Source organism: Aulonocara stuartgranti (genome assembly GCF_965226115.1).
Source record: "Aulonocara stuartgranti genome assembly, chromosome: 5".
NCBI lineage: Eukaryota > Metazoa > Chordata > Actinopteri > Cichliformes > Cichlidae > Aulonocara > Aulonocara stuartgranti.
Window position 1 is genome coordinate 207,771 of NC_138943.1, and position 18,848 is coordinate 226,618.

The 18,848-nt window shown below is 43.0% G+C and overlaps 2 protein-coding genes across 5 annotated transcripts; one reads left to right on the plus strand and one right to left on the minus strand.

Moving 5' to 3' along the window:
* Nucleotides 1-288: 288 nt before the first annotated feature.
* On the minus strand, nt 289-2,504 carry LOC309707466 (ubiquitin-conjugating enzyme E2 C-like). 4 transcript variants are annotated; one of them, XM_082534822.1, is made up of 7 exons: nt 2,379-2,504; nt 1,918-2,045; nt 1,119-1,146; nt 925-1,011; nt 645-849; nt 512-571; nt 289-404 (listed from the first exon to the last, which is right to left on the minus strand). In XM_082534822.1, the coding sequence occupies exons 2-7, from the start codon at nt 2,022-2,024 to the stop codon at nt 367-369; spliced, it is 525 nt and encodes a 174-aa protein (XP_082390948.1). In that variant the 5' UTR covers nt 2,025-2,045; nt 2,379-2,504; the 3' UTR covers nt 289-366. The 4 variants fall into 4 exon arrangements, with proteins under 4 accessions (XP_082390948.1, XP_082390947.1, XP_082390946.1 ...); XM_082534821.1 differs by having other exon boundaries at nt 2,242-2,504; XM_082534820.1 differs by having other exon boundaries at nt 1,918-2,042; nt 2,242-2,502.
* Nucleotides 2,505-4,627: 2,123 nt separating this feature from the next.
* Nucleotides 4,628-6,417, plus strand: polr2j (RNA polymerase II subunit J). The gene is made up of 3 exons (XM_082533516.1): nt 4,628-4,837; nt 5,343-5,451; nt 6,233-6,417. The coding sequence occupies exons 1-3, from the start codon at nt 4,695-4,697 to the stop codon at nt 6,332-6,334; spliced, it is 354 nt and encodes a 117-aa protein (XP_082389642.1). The 5' UTR covers nt 4,628-4,694; the 3' UTR covers nt 6,335-6,417.
* Nucleotides 6,418-18,848: the final 12,431 nt, after the last annotated feature.

Sequence of the window (18,848 nt, forward strand, 5' to 3'; positions counted from 1 at the left end):
AGACTGAGCTGTGATGTCATCAAGTACTGCCTTTCCAATCAAAGGATGAATTCACTTGCACTCAGGTGAACTATAAAGTGTACTTGAGTATTGATGTCATGATGCAGCAGCAAAGAAGAAAAAAAAAAAAAAAAGAAAAGAAGAAAAGACCCCACCCAAGGCTCCTCCTTTTCCTCCTAGTCTTTCAAAGTAAAACCAGCTTAATTTTGAAAAGAGAAGCCCAGCCTGCATGCGGTGTGTCAGGGGAGGACAGCATATTTCAGCTGCTCAGATCAATAACACACTGTGTTGAATTAAGAACTTTATTGACAAACATAAAAATATGATACAAACACGGAAGACAGACGAACATGAGGAGGCGGAGCTTCAATTTTGGAAGGTCGAGCGTAGATGAGTTCTGAAAGCTGAAAGAAAAAACAAAAACAAAAAAAAAAAAAACCAACAACCATCAGTCCTGCTTCACGCAGCTGTTAACGTGTTTGCGCACAGCGGGGAGTTTACGTGGTCTCACCTTCCTGGTTGTCCCACAGTTCGGCCGCCACACCATTAAGAGGACTGTCGTTGTTCGGCTCTGAGGAGGAAGCAGAGTGACAGTGAGGTCAGAGGGCAGAGCTTGGACAGTGCTGGGGTGATGACGCATTTACCTCCCAGCAGGCTCTGGATGGACAGCAGGATGGAGCGAACGTCGTAGAGCGCTGACCATTTGTCCTTCAGGATGTCGAGGCAGATGAAGCCGTGCTCGTCTACGTTGGGGTGGAAACATGGTGTGACAAACTTTACGCGTGGGGCCTGGTACGGGTAACCGGCAGGAAACTCCAGAGAGAGGCGGTACCTGAGGCCCTCGTACACCTGAACAGGTAAGACAGAGCAGAATTTAACTTTCTGCTGAGAGCAGAGTAACCCAAATGATCCGTGTGTACATACCGTCCCCTGAGCGCCATCGATGGTTCCAACCCACTTAAACAGATTATCTGACTCTGGGAACGCAGAGATCCCCTTATCACCTGACATCTGCACCAGAGAGAGAGACTGTCACATGACTTCAGGACACATGGAGGGTGTCACATGACCTCAGGTGTTACAGGTTAGAACAGAACACTGATGAAGACTGGACTCACCATGAGCGTCATCAGCTCCTGCTGCAGCCTGCAGACACAAACAGGAAGCTCAGAATCTGCTGCACATGCTCAGTTCAGTGTTTCACTTTTGGCTCAGATTAAGGAGGAGCCTGCCTCCTTTGTTGTTCTGGTGTTTCCTCCTGAACTCAACTCAGCCCTTCATGAAACTGCAGCTCAGACAGGTGCTGTGCAGAGAGGATCAGGTAAACTTGCCCATCTGTATGACTCAGACTGAGGCAACTGTGATACTAAGTTTGCCTGTCACTCCACACCTGTAGGAGCTGCCCCCACCCATCACCTGCTGAACAGCGTCACTTTTAGCCCTTTCACACAAGTACCTACTCAGCACGACTCTAGTAGTTTTCCGTTTCTGGGGTTGTTGGTTTCCCCAGTTGCCGGGTTTTAAATATGGCGGCTTTGATTTTCGTGAAGGACACGCCTTCAGGCCCCATCGATCGACGCTACTGACTAGCCAATGGGTGGCACCCAGTCAGTTGATGTCACATTTTAGGATAGCACGTACTATTAAAAAACAAACAAACAAAACCCCTAAAAACCGAGCCGGTACTAGTGGGACAGGGCCACTGGTGTAATCGAATGGCGGCACAGCACACGGAAACCAAGCGCATCATTGTTTACCAACAGCTGTACTAATAAAGTTTAATCAACCGTGAACAGGAAGTGTACCTGCTAACACCTGTCCGACAGGTAGAGTCAGAAATTGGCACTGAGAGCTGACACAAACACCCAATATGAAAACACACAATAGGAAAAGTCTCTCTCTCACACAAACACACACCGTTTGGACACAGAGCCTCTGGCCGCGCTGCCGCCGCTGTCGCTGCCTTTCAGAGCGGCGGTGCTGGAAGCTGCAGCCGCTGCGGGGTCCATGTTCTGGGAGGCCATGAGCGTTACCGTCCTGTTCTGCTGAATCAGACAAAGTGAGGTTAGAAGGCCCGGGTTCCTCTGCGGCTCACCTCCCGTGTTTCTCCCTCTAAGCTAACAGCAGCTAAACGCTGGCACCGGATCCAGCTCCGAGGACTCGTCTCCAGCTGTATCCGCCTCTCAGGCCACCGTTCGGGTGTTTTACTCAGACCTTACCCCGTTAACAGACGAGGCTCACCTTCACTGTGACGACGTCGTGCTAAAGGTGCTAGCTGTTAGCTCCACCGGTCGGCTAAGCGTTGGCTCTGCGGCTAGCCTGTTTATTACCCAGAGGAGACTATAAACAAACAAAAACTCTTCCCGGTACGGACTCACCGGTTGTCGGTCGGGGTTTGTCGGCCAGAGTACAGCTACTGTCTGTTGGATTCAAACGGAACACGCTCCCGCCCCCGATTTAAACCGACTGTTTCTTACACAGTCGGCCAATCAGCGCCCGACCTTTAAAAACAAGCCAGCTTTGGCTGGCCAATGGCAGGCCTGCCAAGTAAAGGGAGGTGCGTTGTGATTAGGCAGCGTGAACGACGAAATGATCCAAACGTCTTTTAATGCTGACGTCATAACAGAGCCCAACAAGTCAGAAATCGGTTTTAGTAAACAAACAAAATTACATAAATATACATTTGTGTATTCACTTACCTGTCATAATAAATATGCCTGTAAATAAATGTTTTACCTTCTGTTTATGATTACAGCTCTGTTTCAGGATAACTTAAATTAAATATCAGACTGCTGTCTCTTCAAGCCTAGCTTAGTGAAAGGTGACCACCAGATGATGTCACGCGGAGGCTCTGACAGCACAGATCCACAGTGAGAATGATGTAATAGCTCAGTTAAACTTTGGTGGGAACCACTCGGAGAGTTTCCATCAGAAAATGAAATGCTGTTAGCTCGCAGGTGATACAGCTGTCTTCATTAAAGATGAGTTCAAAACAAAGATGATAAACTGCATTAATGCTTTCTCTGGAGTATCAGGTCTGACTTTAAACATGAAAATGTGTCCTGTTCCTGTCGGAGAGGTTTGTGTCCTTACAGAAGGTTTTCCTGTCAAAGAACAGATGACTTATTTGGGAACTAACATCTGTCGAGATCAGTCTGAGAGGGTCATTTCTAATTTCCAGCATTTAAATCCAAAAATGAAAAACAGATTTGATCTGTGGCTCATGAGCGATCGATCACTGATCCTTTTATCTTAAACAGGGATATTCACACTCAGTGTATCCTGCAAAAGTAAAAATGTTCCTAAATCATTCGTAGAACAGTCGATGCTGCACTTTATTACTTTGTGTGGGAAAACAGAAATAAATCAATATTATATAAGGATCCAAAATAATATTAATGATGTGTCCCAGCTAGTGAAGGTAAAAAGGTCATTTTCTTCCATATCCTGTGTTTGTGAGGACCTGTGATGTTCCCGTATCTGTAAGAGAACACAGTACAGTGTTTCATGATGACACAAATGGACCAAATATACAGACAGCACTGAATAAAGATGTTCTCAGAGATGCCATTAATATACTGGATAAAACATATATGATTCATTGTCCTGTAACCCCTCACTGTCAGTTTTACTGGAACAGTAACTTTATGAATATTAATGAGCCATTGATATGGACTTACAATAAGAAGTATTTAATCACCAACAAGGTCGAATAACAAACCAATTTATTAAAACTATAGAAATGATCTGGATGAATCTTGTACTGTAAAACTGTCAAACAGTCAGTGAAACAATTCCACATCTTTTTGAATGATGTATTTCATTTTTTAACACATACACTACATTTAATGTTTTCTTTTTATTTTCATGTCTGTGGAGGTTCTCAGTCATCCAGGTCATTGTAGTCTAAGGAGCTTGGAAAGAAAAGCGTCTGGACTTCTTTATGTTGCTTGAAGGCGTTTCACCTCTCATCCGAGAAGCTTCTTTAGATCTTGGGTCAAATGGTGGAGAGTCCCAGATCTCAGGCTCGTCATTGATCAGTTTACAGAGTAGCCGCTCAGAAAGCAGAGCAGATGTCCTAGCAGAGGTTCAGCAACACTTCACAGAATACACATGACGGGACTTACAGGCGTGTTTTTATGGATTCCAGCTCACTGTGGGGCCAGAGCAAATGAAATGGTAGATAGAGCTGCAAAGGAAGCCACAAAACACGGGATAGTCGACCTGGGTATTAGCTAGACAGAGATAAAGAGTATGGTAAGGCAAGAAATGAAGAAAAGATGGCAAAACAGTGGGAGGAGGAAAAGAGGGGACGTGATTGGATGAAATCCAAAGGAGGGAAGGAGAAATGAGGAGCTCAGAAAGGAGTAGGAGAGAGGAGGTGGCCATATCGAGAATAAGATTAGAACATACTGGTTTGAACACTACACTATTCATGATAGGGAAACATAATACAGGGAAATGTGACGACAGTGGAGAAGAGGAAACGATAGAACATGTTATATTCGGGTGTCAGAAATATCAGGTGGAGAGAAGACAACTGACCCAAAACGTCAGCGAATAGGGGTTTGGGTTTTTTTGAGCGACGCTCCAGTCCCCACTCCACACCAGTTGGAGGCGGTAATGCACCATTCAGTTGTTTGCCAACCGACAATAAAATTTAGAGGAAGCAGCAGCAGCAGCGAACAGGTAAGATGAACGCGCCTCCCGCTTTCGAGTCGTTCCTGCTGTTCGAAGGGGAGAAAAAGATCAGCATCAGCAAGGACACCAAAGTCCCGAACGCCTGCCTGTTCACCCTGAACAAGGAGGACCACACGCTGGGCAACATCATCCGAGCGTAAGGCCCTGAGACACGGCCGCAAAGGCATCACACCGCTACATCCAGGCTAACAACAGGCTAACTAACAACAGCCCGCTAAAGTCATCCGAGCGTAAGGGTCCCAGACCCGGCTTCACAGCTGGCTAAGTTGAGGCTAACAGCCAGACAAACGCTAAGCAGCGGCTCAGAGACAGATGCTAGCACGCAGCCTGCAGGTGGTTCCGTCTTACAGGTAGCTAGGAGGTTTTTTCAGAAAACCAGAACATAGTCTTGTAATATTTGATCTCTGCTTGCTTTTTGTTTTTTAATAAACCATGACATGCTGCTGATGGGAAACAGGTCTTAGTGTAAGCCACCATAGGCGGCTGTCCCAGTGCCTGATCATAAAGTCAGCAAAGTTAATGAACTGATCCTCAAAATTCTTCCTGTGAGCTGCACACACATCATTCACACTAATCTGCTCATCCTTACAGTCTGTCCACCAATCAAATGACTTTCTGTGTGTGTGTGTGTGTGTGGTCAGTCAGCTGCTGAAGGACCCTCAGGTTCTGTTTGCTGGTTATAAAGTTCCTCATCCTCTGGAGCACAAGATCGTCATCAGAGTGCAGACCACACCTGACTACAGCCCACAGGTAACACGCACACACCTGTGGGATATTCCAGGAAGTATGTTCATCAGACTCTGAGTTTCCTGTTCCAGAAGGGTGATTGGTTAGTTCATTCAGCTCTGAGCGTGTTCCCACTGGGTTATGTGCATACTATTACAGACGTCTCAGCTTCTACAGGATCAGGATGTATCAGGATAGTTTTGAAAGAATGACACATTTTAAATCAGGAATGCAGATCAGAGCAGAGCTGTGAGCGGATCCAGATGGGATCAGCTGGGACATGACCAAGCAGACCTGGATCTGGGATTTATCCGATCTGAATCCCTGATCAAAAATCTGTTTGGATCCGTCCTGCTGTGCAAATGGACTTGGTTTGCTGATCCGTCACGGAGCCCATGTTCTGGCTGATCTGGTTCTGGGTCGACCTGCCGAGGCTGACTCAGGTGATTTTCAGTGGAAAATCTGCCGAGGCTCATTTTGACTTTAAATGACCGAACCTCAATCTGATTACATTTCAATGTGAAATGTAATCAGATTACAATCAGACTGTCTGCAGTGACTTTAAACACATTTAGTTCAGCTTTAGTTTTAAAGCCATCTCAGCCTGAACTTCACTCGAATAAGATCCATTTATCCATCAGAGTGATTGATTATAATAAGTGTTACCATGGTAACTGCCTTTCTGGAACAGCAAACCCGAGTTTCCCTCATAAACTAAACTTGCTTCTTGGAACACACTTCTGATTACAGCTCTTAGTTACAGGAAGTGAAATTAAATGACAGGAAATGATGTCGTTCCTGACAGGAAGCGTTCACGAACGCTATCACTGACCTGATCAGCGAGCTGTCACTGCTGGAGGAACGCTTCAGAGTCGCCATCAAAGACAAACAGGAAGGCATAGAGTGACCCCGCCCCATCATGATGTCACTTCCAGTTACCTGTCCTCTGTTTGTCTTCTGTTTCTTTTAAATAAAGCCTGTGATGCCATATCCTGATGAGTGTGTGTGACATACCTGTAGCTCAGGCGGTGGCTGCTTGCAGCTGATTGAAGTTTAAAGTGCTGTCAACATTTTCCTGTGTTTGCTTTAACAGATCATTAGACAGAACTGTTTGCAAACAATAACAGAAAGAAGAAATACTCTGATCATTGTCACCCTTCCAAAAACAGCTTTTCCTTCATCTACAGCACAAACCTGCTGTGCAGTGACCTGATTAGCTCAAAGCTCCAGTTCAGTTTTTTTCATATATAAGTATATTTACTTAGGAAAATGAAGACAGGTTAATTGTATTTCGGTAAGTGCAAGTACTGTGTTGTTTTCTTTTTTCAATGAAAATATTTGCAAAAAAAAAGCTCCGGTTCATACTGAGTTTAGCAGTTTATAATTTATATTTGCGTTCGAGTTATGAAAATGATTAATTAAATATGTTTTCATAGAAGAAGTCCAACTCTTCCCACTCAGGTTTTATTTATTTACTTTTTAGGTCAATTGTGTTTATACTTTATGTCAAAATGAAAAAAATAACTATAAAGTGAAACATGAGGTTGTGCTGAAAAGAATGATAGCAAGGCAAGGAAAAACAGTCAAGGTGAAATCAAAGCAGTCAAAGACGGGCAGTTATTCATGCGACGCAGAGGGTGAAGAATATAATCCACCCACTGTTATCATCTTCAATGCCCTGTACCAACACAGAGCAGCTACCTGAACGCTGCTCCAACAAAGGTCGATCATCTTGTTAATAATTTCACCTCCTCACTACGTACGACTCTGGATACTGTTGCTCCTGTGAAAACTAAGGTCTCAAATCAGAAGTACCTGACTCCGTGGTTTAATTCTCAAACACGTAGCCTAAAGCAGATGACTCGTAAGCTGGAGAGGAAATGGCGTGTCACAAATTTAGAAGATTCAGTTTTGTTTATGTAGCACCAAATCACAACAGTCGCCTCAAGGCGATATTGTAGAGACCCTGCAGAGAAAAACCCTACAATCATATGACCCCCTACGAGCAGCAGTTTGGCGACAGTGGGAAGGAAAAACTCCCTTTTAACAGGAAGAAACCTCCAGCAGAACCAGGCTCAGGGAGGGGCGGGGCCATCTGCTGCGAGAGAAGGAAGACAGGATAGAGACATGCTGTGGAAGAGAGACAGAGATTAATAATTACTATTTAATGCAAAGTGTCTGTTAGCATTTTAGCTCCTGAAATGTTCTCAGGTTAGTTCGAGGAGGGTTTTTGGCTCACTGGTGCAGTTATTGTGCAGTCGTTGTGTGGAAACTTTCAGACCTGAATGAGAGTCCGGATTTGTTCTTGAGGTTCCTTAGTAAGTCCAACTGATTGAGAGGAGGGATCAACCTGCAGACACAAATTTCACGAATAACAAGTGTGATTCAGCAGAGTGTGATTCAGGTCTATTAACACATAGTGAGTGAAGAAGAAACACCCAGTGCACCATGGGAATCCCCCAGCAGTCTACACCTATTGCAGCATAATTAAGGGAGGATTCAGGGTCACCTGATCCAGACATAACTACTTTAGCAAAAAATAAACCGTTTCTCTGCGGATGATCAGTTTTCCACTTCCTGTTCCTTCTGGTCAGTTCAGATCTGCTACAGTACACTCGTATGTCTGTGTGACTAAACCGAGTCTTTACAGAACAGTGTGTCTGGGTCACTTCTTTCTCCAGTCTCTATATATTTTTTGTGTTTTTAATTGTTGCTAGCATTTTTCCCAGTTGTGCATCCCAGAGTTCTAGTTTAGTGTTAGTTTTTCCATTTTAAGATGTTCTTGATGATCTCAAAGTATTGATCATTTGTTTGTGGCTCCACCTTTTCCAAGAGATTTTAAAAAAAGTATGGCATAATTTCTAGTGAAATTATTCTAAATCTTCTTTACAAACCCACACAGGACGCACATTATTGCCTGATGAAAAAAATCACAGGGACAACATTTTACTCCAAAATCCAAAACAGGAACAATTTCAACAAAGTCTGGCTGTAATAAAACTGACCCTGTTGCTCCACAATTTGACAAAAGTTCTGTTTTTAAGCCGCATTGAAAATGTCATAGAGCCCATCACATTTCATTCACTATATTTTTCCACTGTGATATTGTGGGAGGCCCAGGAGGGAGCCAGCCTTTTTGGCTGCTTCTCTCAGAAATGTAAAAAGATATTTATTTGCTAGGCCCTGCAAATTATCAGAAGTTCATAATAATATGGTGGAAAATTGGAAAGATATGTTATTTACTTAAAATATAGTGATTAAAGATTTGTGGAACTCAAGCCAAAAGGGTTTAATCTTCAGGCAGTCCCCAAATCTTTGCCAATGCTCCACATAACCTCTGACAGCTGAGCGTACCTGTGTCCAGGTGGACCATTTGCTGTGGTGTTATGAAAAACTGCATCAGACATTTCCAGCTAAAGTCCTCCCATATATTGGAATTTGTACATTTCCACGAGGGCTTACATCCAACCAGTCTTCATATTGGAATGTTTCCCTCATTTCTTTAACATAGCGCGTAGAGTGAGGCTTCCTGGTCAACAACTCTTTGTGAAATGTACCCATAACTAAGTTGTTCCCATTAGCCTTCAGATAACGATCAGTATTCGATCATCTAGATCAGTTTTGGTGACAATGTTCTGCTGCAAGTAGTTCCTTAATTGCAGCTATCTAAACTAGTCTGAAGTTTTAAGCTGATAATGATGATAAAGTCCCCTTAAAGGATCAGTCTTGACAAGATGACAACGTCTTTTACTCTTTTGTTTTGTGTGAGTGAAGAAAAGGTCTTCACACTGTGTTTAAATGTGCCATCTAGGAGGTCAGGCCTAAACCCAGGGTCAAATGTGCACCATTGAAGTATCTGAATTTTACCATCTAACTTTCCTCTTTTGCTTTGTCGCATATTTTCAACTGAGTTTTGACCCGGGGGTTTTGGATCATGTTTACATGCATAGCCAAATATGTACGAGCCAGAACTGCTTGGGTTGGTGGGTCTTTCAGTGTTGAGTGTCGTTCCATCTGGCAGGACAACACGTATAAACAAGAGGCTTGATTTGAGCCGCATAAAAATACGCTTTAAGGTTTGGTAAGTCAGGGAGCGCACCAATCACAGCGACAGCTTATGCAAAGTTCACTCCCACCGCAATGATGGCTGGAAGTGGGGTCGGAGGTCACCTTGGTTACGCTTACCTCTCTTTTCTTTATAAAGTTGTAATGGTTTATATCTATGAAGCGCCTTGAGGCGACTTTTGTTGTGATTTGGCGCTATATAAATAAAACTGAATTGAATTGAATTGAGCCCCAGGTCTTCTACTTTGCCAAATAAATCTGGAAATGATTTTATCAATTGCTGAAAATCCTTCTGGGTGGTTTCCACTGGGAGCGCCTGGAACAAATAGAGATACCACAGAAGCAAGTTCATGTTCACACAATGTGGCTCAAACTGAGGAAGGAAACTGAACTCCACCTTCTTTTATCTTCTTTAATCTTATTGAGTAAGGGAGCACATTTAGCTTCTGCCAATCGAGAGATGTCTTTTGGCAAATAAATACCCAAACATTTCACTGAATGCTGATCCATTAAGTTGTTTCAGAGGTTTGTAGTTCAATGTTAAGTTGTATCTTATGCACTTTGTAACCAGAGGAAAATGTTTTATTAGGCTCACATGTATATTTTTATGTACTAAGACATCATCCGCACTCAAAGCCACTTTGTGTTCTTCTCCATTTATATGAATACCTTTAATACTTTCTCTGTATATAGAGAAGCAGAGCAGCGATGGGGGGCAGCCTTGCTTCGAACCGCGCTGCAGTGTGATGGATAGACAGATGTCCAGTCATTTTAATCCTGGAAGATGGATATTATAGAGTACGAATCAGCTGAATACAATTATGAGGTGTCCCAATTTGTTCCAGAACTTTCTATAAGAAAGCCCAGCTGACTGTATCCACACTCACCAGTAAAGCCTCTAGTTTGGTTTGTTGAATATAATGTAAGATATGTGACGAGCATTTAATGTTGTCATGAGCTTGTCTCTGCAAAACAAAGTGTATATTGTGTATAAGATGTGGGAGCATTTGTTTCGCTTGGGAAGAAACAATTTGTGATCAACGTTCGACACAGAAATCGGCCCATATGATCCACAATAGCTCGCCTTTTCTGTCTTTAGCGATGATTGAAAGGACCATTTCATTCCACGAAGGTGGCATTTTTGATTTGCACTACAGGCCTTTAGTGGGCATGGTAATAATTCATTCCAGAATACTCTGCACCGTTCTGAAGGAAAGCCTCCAGGTGTCTTTCTAGCTTTCAGCCTGGAGATGGCGCCATTTAGTTCTCTCTCTGTGATCTCAGCTATCAAAATGTTATGTTGTTCAGCTGGAGCAGGGAAGTCAGGCGCTGCAGGGGGGCGCACCTGAGCGGCATCGACAATCCTGGCTCGCCGGCTGAACTGGGTCCTGTAGTGTTGTTAGTGTGTGTGGCTGCGAGCTGCAAAGCTGCAGCCGTTTGTGCGTAGATGCTGAAAAGCGTGGAAACGTGGTCGGGTCTGTCGTGCATCTATTACAAATGCCTTTTGTGATTCCTCTTCTTTATGCAGTATCTGGGTCCTTAATGTTGTATCTTGTATTATCCAGAGACAATAGTCAATGCTTCATACGTCTACTTAGGTAATACTTAGGTCCCTTCACCTCCGGTGTCCACTGTCTGGTTCGGGAGTCACCACCACAACAGGTACCAAGTACCTCGCAGCTCCTTGCAGCAGCTTCAGCAGGTTCATTAGGACTCAATGTCCTCAGTGTCCCTCAGAATGCTGTCAAAGGTCTGATGGAGGTGTGAGCTGAAGATCTCGCAGACCGAGGCCTCTGCCAGGTGTTCCCAGCACACCCTCACCATACGTTTAGCTGCGTCTATCCAGTTTCCTCCCCCACCACCTGCACTCGAAAAACTAAAACTGACATTTACTTAAAATTTTTGAGGCAACACTTTTACACTTAAAAATATTGAGTAGATTGGAAACCAGTCAAATCTGGTCAATATACTTGATCAATTGAATAGCTAAAGCTTAAACATATTAAGTTGAAATGAATAATTGTAGTTTTACACAAACATGAAAAAATTTAGTAAATAACACTGACATGCTTGGTCAGTGTAAATGAAATATAGACGGTCAGTTAATCCAAAATTTTGTTCCATTTACTTCATATTGTAAACTGAACGTAATCAAAATTGTATTTAATATTAAATATGGTAAATGGCCTATATTTGTATAGTGCTTTACTCGTCCCTAAGGACCCCAAAGCGCTTTACACACCCAGTCATTCACACACTGCTGGCAGCTACATTGTAGCCACAGCCACCCTGGGGCGCACTGACAGAGGCGAGGCTGCCGGACACTCAATTCAATTCAATTTTATTTATATAGCGCCAAATCACAACAAAAGTCGCCTCAAGGTGCTTCATAGGTACAGAGAAAAACCCAACAATCATATGACCCCCTATGAGCAAGCACTTTGGCAACAGTGGGAAGGAAAAACTCCCTTTTAACAGGAAGAAACCTCCAGCAGAACCAGGCTCAGGGAGGGGCGGGGCCATCTGCTGTGATTGGTTGGGGTGAGAGAAGGAAGACAGGATAAAGACATGCTGTGGAAGAGAGACAGAGATTAATAACAGATATGATTCAGTGCAGAGAGGTCTGTTAACACATAGTGAGTGAGGAAGGTGACTGGAAAGGAAAAACTCAATGCATCATGGGAATCCCCGGCAGCCTACGTCTATTGCAGCATAACTAAGGGAGGATTCAGGGTCACCTGGTCCAGCCCTAACTATATGCTTTAGCAAAAAGGAAAGTTTGAAGCCTAATCTTGAAAGTAGAGATAGTGTCTGTCTCCTGAATCCAAACTGGAAGCTGGTTCCACAGAAGAGGGGCCTGAAAACTGAAGGCTCTGCCTCCCATTCTACTTTTAAATACTCTAGGAACAACAAGTAGGCCTGCAGAGCGAGAGCCAAGTGCTCTAATAGGGTGATATGGTACTACAAGGTCATTAAGATAAGATGGGGCCTGATTATTTAAGACCTTGTATGTGAGGAGCAGGATTTTGAATCCTGGATTTAACAGGAAGCCAAAACAGGAGAAATCTGCTCTCTCTTTCTAGTCCCTGTCAGGACTCTTGCTGCAGCATTTTGGATCAGCTGAAGGCTTTTCAGGGAGTTTTTTGGACATCCTGATAATAATGAATTACAGTCGTCCAGCCTGGAAGTAATAAATGCATGAACTAGTTTTTCAGCGTCACTCTGAGACAGGATATTTCTAACTTTAGAGATGTTGCACAAATGGAAGAAAGCAGTCTTACATATTTGTTTAATATGTGCGTTGAAGGACATGTCCTGGTCAAAAATGACTCCAAGGTTCCTCACCGCGTTACTGGAGGCCAAGGTAATGCCATCCAGAGTAAGAATCTGGTTAGATACCATATTTCTAAGCTTTTCAGGGCCGAGTACAATAACCTCAGTTTGATCTGAATTAAGAAGCAGAAAGTTAGCGGCCATCCAGGTCTTTATGTCTTTAAGACATTCCTGCAGTTTAACTCATTGGTGTGTGTTATCTGGCTTCATGGACAGATAGAGCTGGGTGTCATCTGCATAGCAGTGTAAATGTATGCTATGTCTTCTAATGATGCTGCCTAAGGGAAGCATGTATAATGTAAACAGAATTGGTCCTAGCACTGAACCCTGTGGAACTCCATAATTAACCTCAGTGTGTGAAGAGGACTCTCCATTTACATGCACAAACTGGAGTCTATTAGATAGATATGATACAAACCACTGCAGTGCAGTACCTGTAATACCTACAGCATGTTCTAATCGCTCTAATAGGATATTATGGTCGACAGTATCGAACGCTGCACTGAGGTCTAGCAGGACAAGCACAGAGATGAGTCCACTGTCAGAGGCCATAAGAAGATCATTTGTAACCTTCACTAAAGCTGTTTCTGTGCTGTGATGAGCTCTGAAACCTGACTGAAACTCTTCAAATAAACCTCTGCAGATGATCTGTTAGCTGTTTGACAACTACTCTTTCAAGGATGTTTGATATAAAGGAAGGTTGGAGATTGGCCTATAATTAGCTAAGACTGCTGGGTCTAGAGATGCTTTTTGAGTAAAGGTTTAACTACAGCCAGCTTGAAGGCCTGTGGTACATAGCCGATCATTAGAGATAGGTTGATCATATTTAAGATTGAAGCATTAATTAATGGCAGGACTTCTTTGAGCAGTTTTGTAGGAATGGGGTCTAAAAGACACGTTGATGGTTTGGAGGAAGTAATTATTGAAGTTAACTCAGAAAGATCAATTGGAGAAAAAGAGTCTAACTTAACATCAATGGTACTAAGAGTAGCTGTAGATAATATTACATCTGTGGGATGATTACTGGTAATTTTTTCTCTAATGCTAAAATTATTAACAAGATAATCGACCTCTGTTGGAGCAGCGTTCAGATAGCTGCTCTGCTCTGTGTTGGTACAGGGCATTGAAGATGATAACAGTGGGTGGATTATATTCTTAAACTCAGTTACAGCGCATTCAGAAAGACATCTACTGTGATAAAGTCTACTCGCCACCGGGCCCTCTGACCACCACCAGTAGGCAATCAGTAGACGACCGAGACTGTTGAAGCCGGGGCTCGAACCAGCAACCTTCCGATTGCAAAACGAACTGCCAACTCTTGAGCCACGATCGCCCCCTGACATTCAAATATGAATGTTATTGTATTTCACTGGTAGTCTAAGTCTAAAAAACCAAACAAACTAATATGTAATTGTGTGTTTCATAATACATGTATGAAAAATGACCACATGTTAACATTTTTCCAAATGAAAATTTAAGTTTTATAAACATGGCAATAAAGAAGCACTAAAAAGACAAGAGCCTCTCCCCTTTTAGCTCAAAGCCTCACATACTTGAAGGATGAATGTCAAACCAGGAGAGCAAACACAAACGCTCAGAGTATTTAAAAAACCAAATGAACAAAACAATGAAAAAGGCTCATGGTACTCAATTACTCTACGTTATCGTGTTTTACTTACACTTTTCAGTTGTAGTTGCTGACAATACATAATATTGATTTTAATAATTAATGATTTTAGTACAAGATGCTGATGAGTATAGATGCCTGTTTCTCAAATGTTTTGATTCAATTTTAAACAAAAATATTAAGCACATGCAAAGAAGGTATTCTGTGAACCACATACTGAATTTATTGTCTGAGATAAATGTAAATAAATACCTTAATTCAACACAAACACATACGTTAACATTTTTAGACATTATTTCAACTTATCAAACTCAAATAATTACTAAAAGGATATTCATAGATTGTACCAGGCTCATCTAACTTATATTTATAGTGATATTTACTAAGCCTCTGAATTAGTTTTTAGAGTTTGATCAAGTTCACCACCGGGTGGAGATCAGTTAACAGCTCAGCCCTTTCTTTACCTGAGTATCAGGAGCATATGGCCATAGAGCTGATATGATTGCAAAGTCGATTATTGATCATCATCATCCTCCTGTCTTGCATTCTTTAAATCTTTGCCTCTGTCCAGTGTTCAGAAAAAAATAGTCCGCTCTTGGGTGTATTTTATGTGTTATCAAGTAAACCAGCTCTATAGCTGCTTGGTGAGGTGTTGTTGCTCTCCCAGGAGTATATATGTATTTACCAGGGTCCCTTTAACCAGTACATAGCTTCCTGCCTTGTCTTTAATTTGTTTTTCTAAAGCAGATTTTTATTGACTTTGAAAATAATTTTGAGACTTCTCTTTTCCATTCTCGTTTAGAAGAACTTCTGTTTATGGTCAGACAGCCAAAGCTCTTTGTTGATCTTTAGCAGGCTGGTGTGTTTTTCTCAGCTATACTTCAAAGCTCACTGCCTCGTTGCCTGGACCCCTCGTAAGTTAGCTGTTTTACAACCAACTCTGTCAATGGAAAATTGTACTTAGTAGTCAGTAATCTTTCAGTGATATAAGTTTGCATTTGGTAGAATACTGCATGTAATCACTTGTGTGTAGAAGTATATAGTTGGTGGCATATTGAAAGAATGTCTCATCCTAGGAGGTCTGTGACATTCTAGGGTGTTCACCCCCACGTCCTGGGAGCATGAGAGAGGTCGTACTTTGTTTTATTGTTTTAACGTAGCTATGTCTGTTTTAGTTTAAGTGCCTTCTTTACATATAGATGAACTGCTGGACTTCCTCACCATGTTATCTAGGGTGAGGGGGAGACTACCCTCTTCCTGACCAAGGATGTTTCCTTTTGTGCTTTTATGTTATATGACCCTTTGATCAGCAGAACACACACACACACATACACCCACTGAAGTATAAATAAAGACCGGGGCAGTCCTCAGTGCGAGTCTCAGTCTGGAGGCTGCCCTTGCTAGCAAGAAGTTCTGTGTGTTTCTCTTCTCTGAGTCTTTACTGAAGAAGTGTTTTAGAATATATTCCTTAACAAACTCTGTCAAGAGTTTTGAGTTCAAAAGAAGGTTGGAGACGGGCCTATCATTGGCTAAGACCGCTGGGTCAAGTGACAGTGTTTTAAGTACTTTTGGATGTACCAAATGTGTAAACATCAGTCAGAGCAGGAAGTCCAAACAGGACTCGACTGCAGCTCTCACACTTTCATTTTCACTTCTCGAAAATGACGTTGAATTTCTGGTCTTTCAGGTGTTGCTCCTGCTTTACCTGCAGCTGTTTGTCTGGTTTTGTTGGCTCTCCATTTACAGGAATCAGACGGTTTACACTCAGTGACTTTGTGCAGCAGGTGGGAGGAGTGACTAACAACGTGTGGGTAAAAAAACCAAAAACACCAGGTAATGATGGCCTCAGGTGATCAGTAGAAACTCAGCTGGGTTTCCTGGGAGCTTCCTGAGACCACTGGAGGAGGTCGTAGATGTTTCCTCTGGTTTAAACTGAAGATATTAGAAATGAATTCTTTAAACCTCTGAGTTTTTTGTCCTTCCAGCCTGTTTCATCTTTAGTTTGATAATGCACAGACTTCTCTATGTTTGTGGGAAACCATCAGAGTACTGATGGGGTACACAACTACACCCTCTCCAACACCACAGTCGTCTGGGAGGGGCCCTTTATACTTTCAGCTTCATGTGATGAAGGTTTCCTTCATTCCACCAAAACATTTCTAGGACCACGATCCTGTTCCAGGAAGCAGCTGAGGTCAGGGAAAGTTAACAGGTCTCTTTTAAATCAGACAATGACTCTCAATGGGGCTGCATGTATAAATAAAGGTTAAAAACAAAAACAAACCCCACTCTGAGGGGGTACCATAAATCAGACAGCTCATTCTTATGTATTCTCTTCCTACCGACTTTTCTTCTTCCAGAGGATACCTCCATCTGCTTCCTGCTCTCGCTCCACATCAGAGTATCGTCTGCAAACTTCCTTCTGCTCCTCACTGATCATCACAGCTGGCAAAACTACACACACTCTGTACTACAGTAGAAATGCAGATACTACTGTGAAAAACACCCCAGTAAAAGTTAAAGTACCAGCTCTAAAATGTGCTCAAAGTAAGAAAGTGAAATTAGCTCGTTTCTATTTCTGTGCACAGCTGAGTCTGTGCATCAGTAGATGGAATACAAATGTTAGTCTCTTTTTTAAGTTGTAATTATACTAAGCTTGAATCAGAAGGAAAATAAAAACGTCTCTATTTCCTGTTGCCTCCATTGTAGAGCGTGACTTTGCCTCTAAACAGAACAGTGTGCAGTCACATCACCATCAGCTGCAATGTCTCAGTGTGGGGAACGACTCACAGTCATGTCTACTGTGCAGGCTGTCATCAGCTGACCTGCTGCTCTCTGTGGATGTGCACACCTGGATTCATCCAGATGTTTCCTGAGCCGTCCTGGCTGAGTCCATCCTCCACACTGACAGCACGCTGTTTATGCTGTCTTTACTATAAAGTTGGTATGAAGGTGAAATTCAGTGAATGAGTCTCTGCTACACTAACTGTGAGCATGAACCCACAGCTGCTGTGCAGCAGTCACACACTGTTCTTTAAACCCATCACAGGGCAGCAAACCCACCCGTTCATCCTGCACAGCTGATGACAGGGCGCTCTCTGCACCGGGGCTGTGATCGACCGTGGCTGCTGGGTCCTCTCAGCCTGGCTGGGGGGCTCCTTTGCCTCCCTCCTGCTGTGTGCCCAGCCTGGAGGCTGCGGTCTGTGACCGGCTCCCGGTGCAGACGGCTCCCTGTTATAGTGTTTCCTCACTTGGCTCATGCGAACCCAGCCCAATTTTTACTCTTTAAGTGTGCGCGTGTGTGTGTGTGTGTGTGGGATATGTGTGTATTCACATCATTTATGTTAATGAGAGTGCGGGGAGTGAGTTGGAGGGTGGGGTGGGCTGCTTTTAACTATGTAAAGCACTTTGTGCTACATTTCTTGTATGAAAAGTGCTTTATAAATAAAGATTGATTGATTAACCTGCAGCCTTCAGATAACACAGTGAGTCTGCCTCAGTGTGTTTAGCAGCAGCTTTATGAACAAACATCATGTGTCACGTACAGATTTAGAAACATGAGGACTTCCATGTGAGCTTTAAATGAGCATCCTACTTTTAAATCTAAGCTCTCTTCTTCCTCTCCAGTCCTTCTTTCTTATCTTCCTCCATGTCTGAGTGAACGTAGCTCTTTGTCTTTTCTCTGCAGTAACAAAGTATTTGTACTTTGTGCATGTTGCAGTTCTGGATGTACTGGAGCCTCTCCAGGGCTTCGGTGTAAATCCCAAACAGGACTCACTGCAGTAATCCAGGTGGCGGGAACAGTAACAAAGTATTTGTACTTAGTTACTTCTCACCTCTCCTAAACATCACCTCTCTCACTTTACCTGCCCCTGACCTCTGCCACAAGTTTCTGGACTTGTTCCTAGAAAAAAAACATCACCCCCACCCTCACAAATCTCCGTTGGGTCCTGGTTAAGTCACGCCTCCCTTCTTTCAGTGCCCCGCCCTCAGGACCTGTCTCAGATGTTGCGGCCTCAGCCAGGTGTGCGTTCTGTCCCTCACACCAGCCGCTACACCTCTGAGGACAGAACCCCACCCTCTGGAAGTCTCTCCCATACGAGCATCACACCGCCCATCACTGGAGTCCTTCAAAACTACCTCTTCAACCTGCACCTTTTTCCTGTTGTTGTTCTTTCTGACTCTATAAAGCGTCCTGGGGTAAGTTATTATTACTAAGTAAGTTATTATTACTATTATATTATTATTAATATATGGAAAGCAACTCTTTCATATCTTCATACCATTTGATCTTAACCAGTGAAACTGCCAAATATTTAACTGTTATTCTACGTGATGAAGAAAAGCTGCTGTGACAGAGAAACATCTGTCAGCACGACTCTTTAAACTGCAAGGA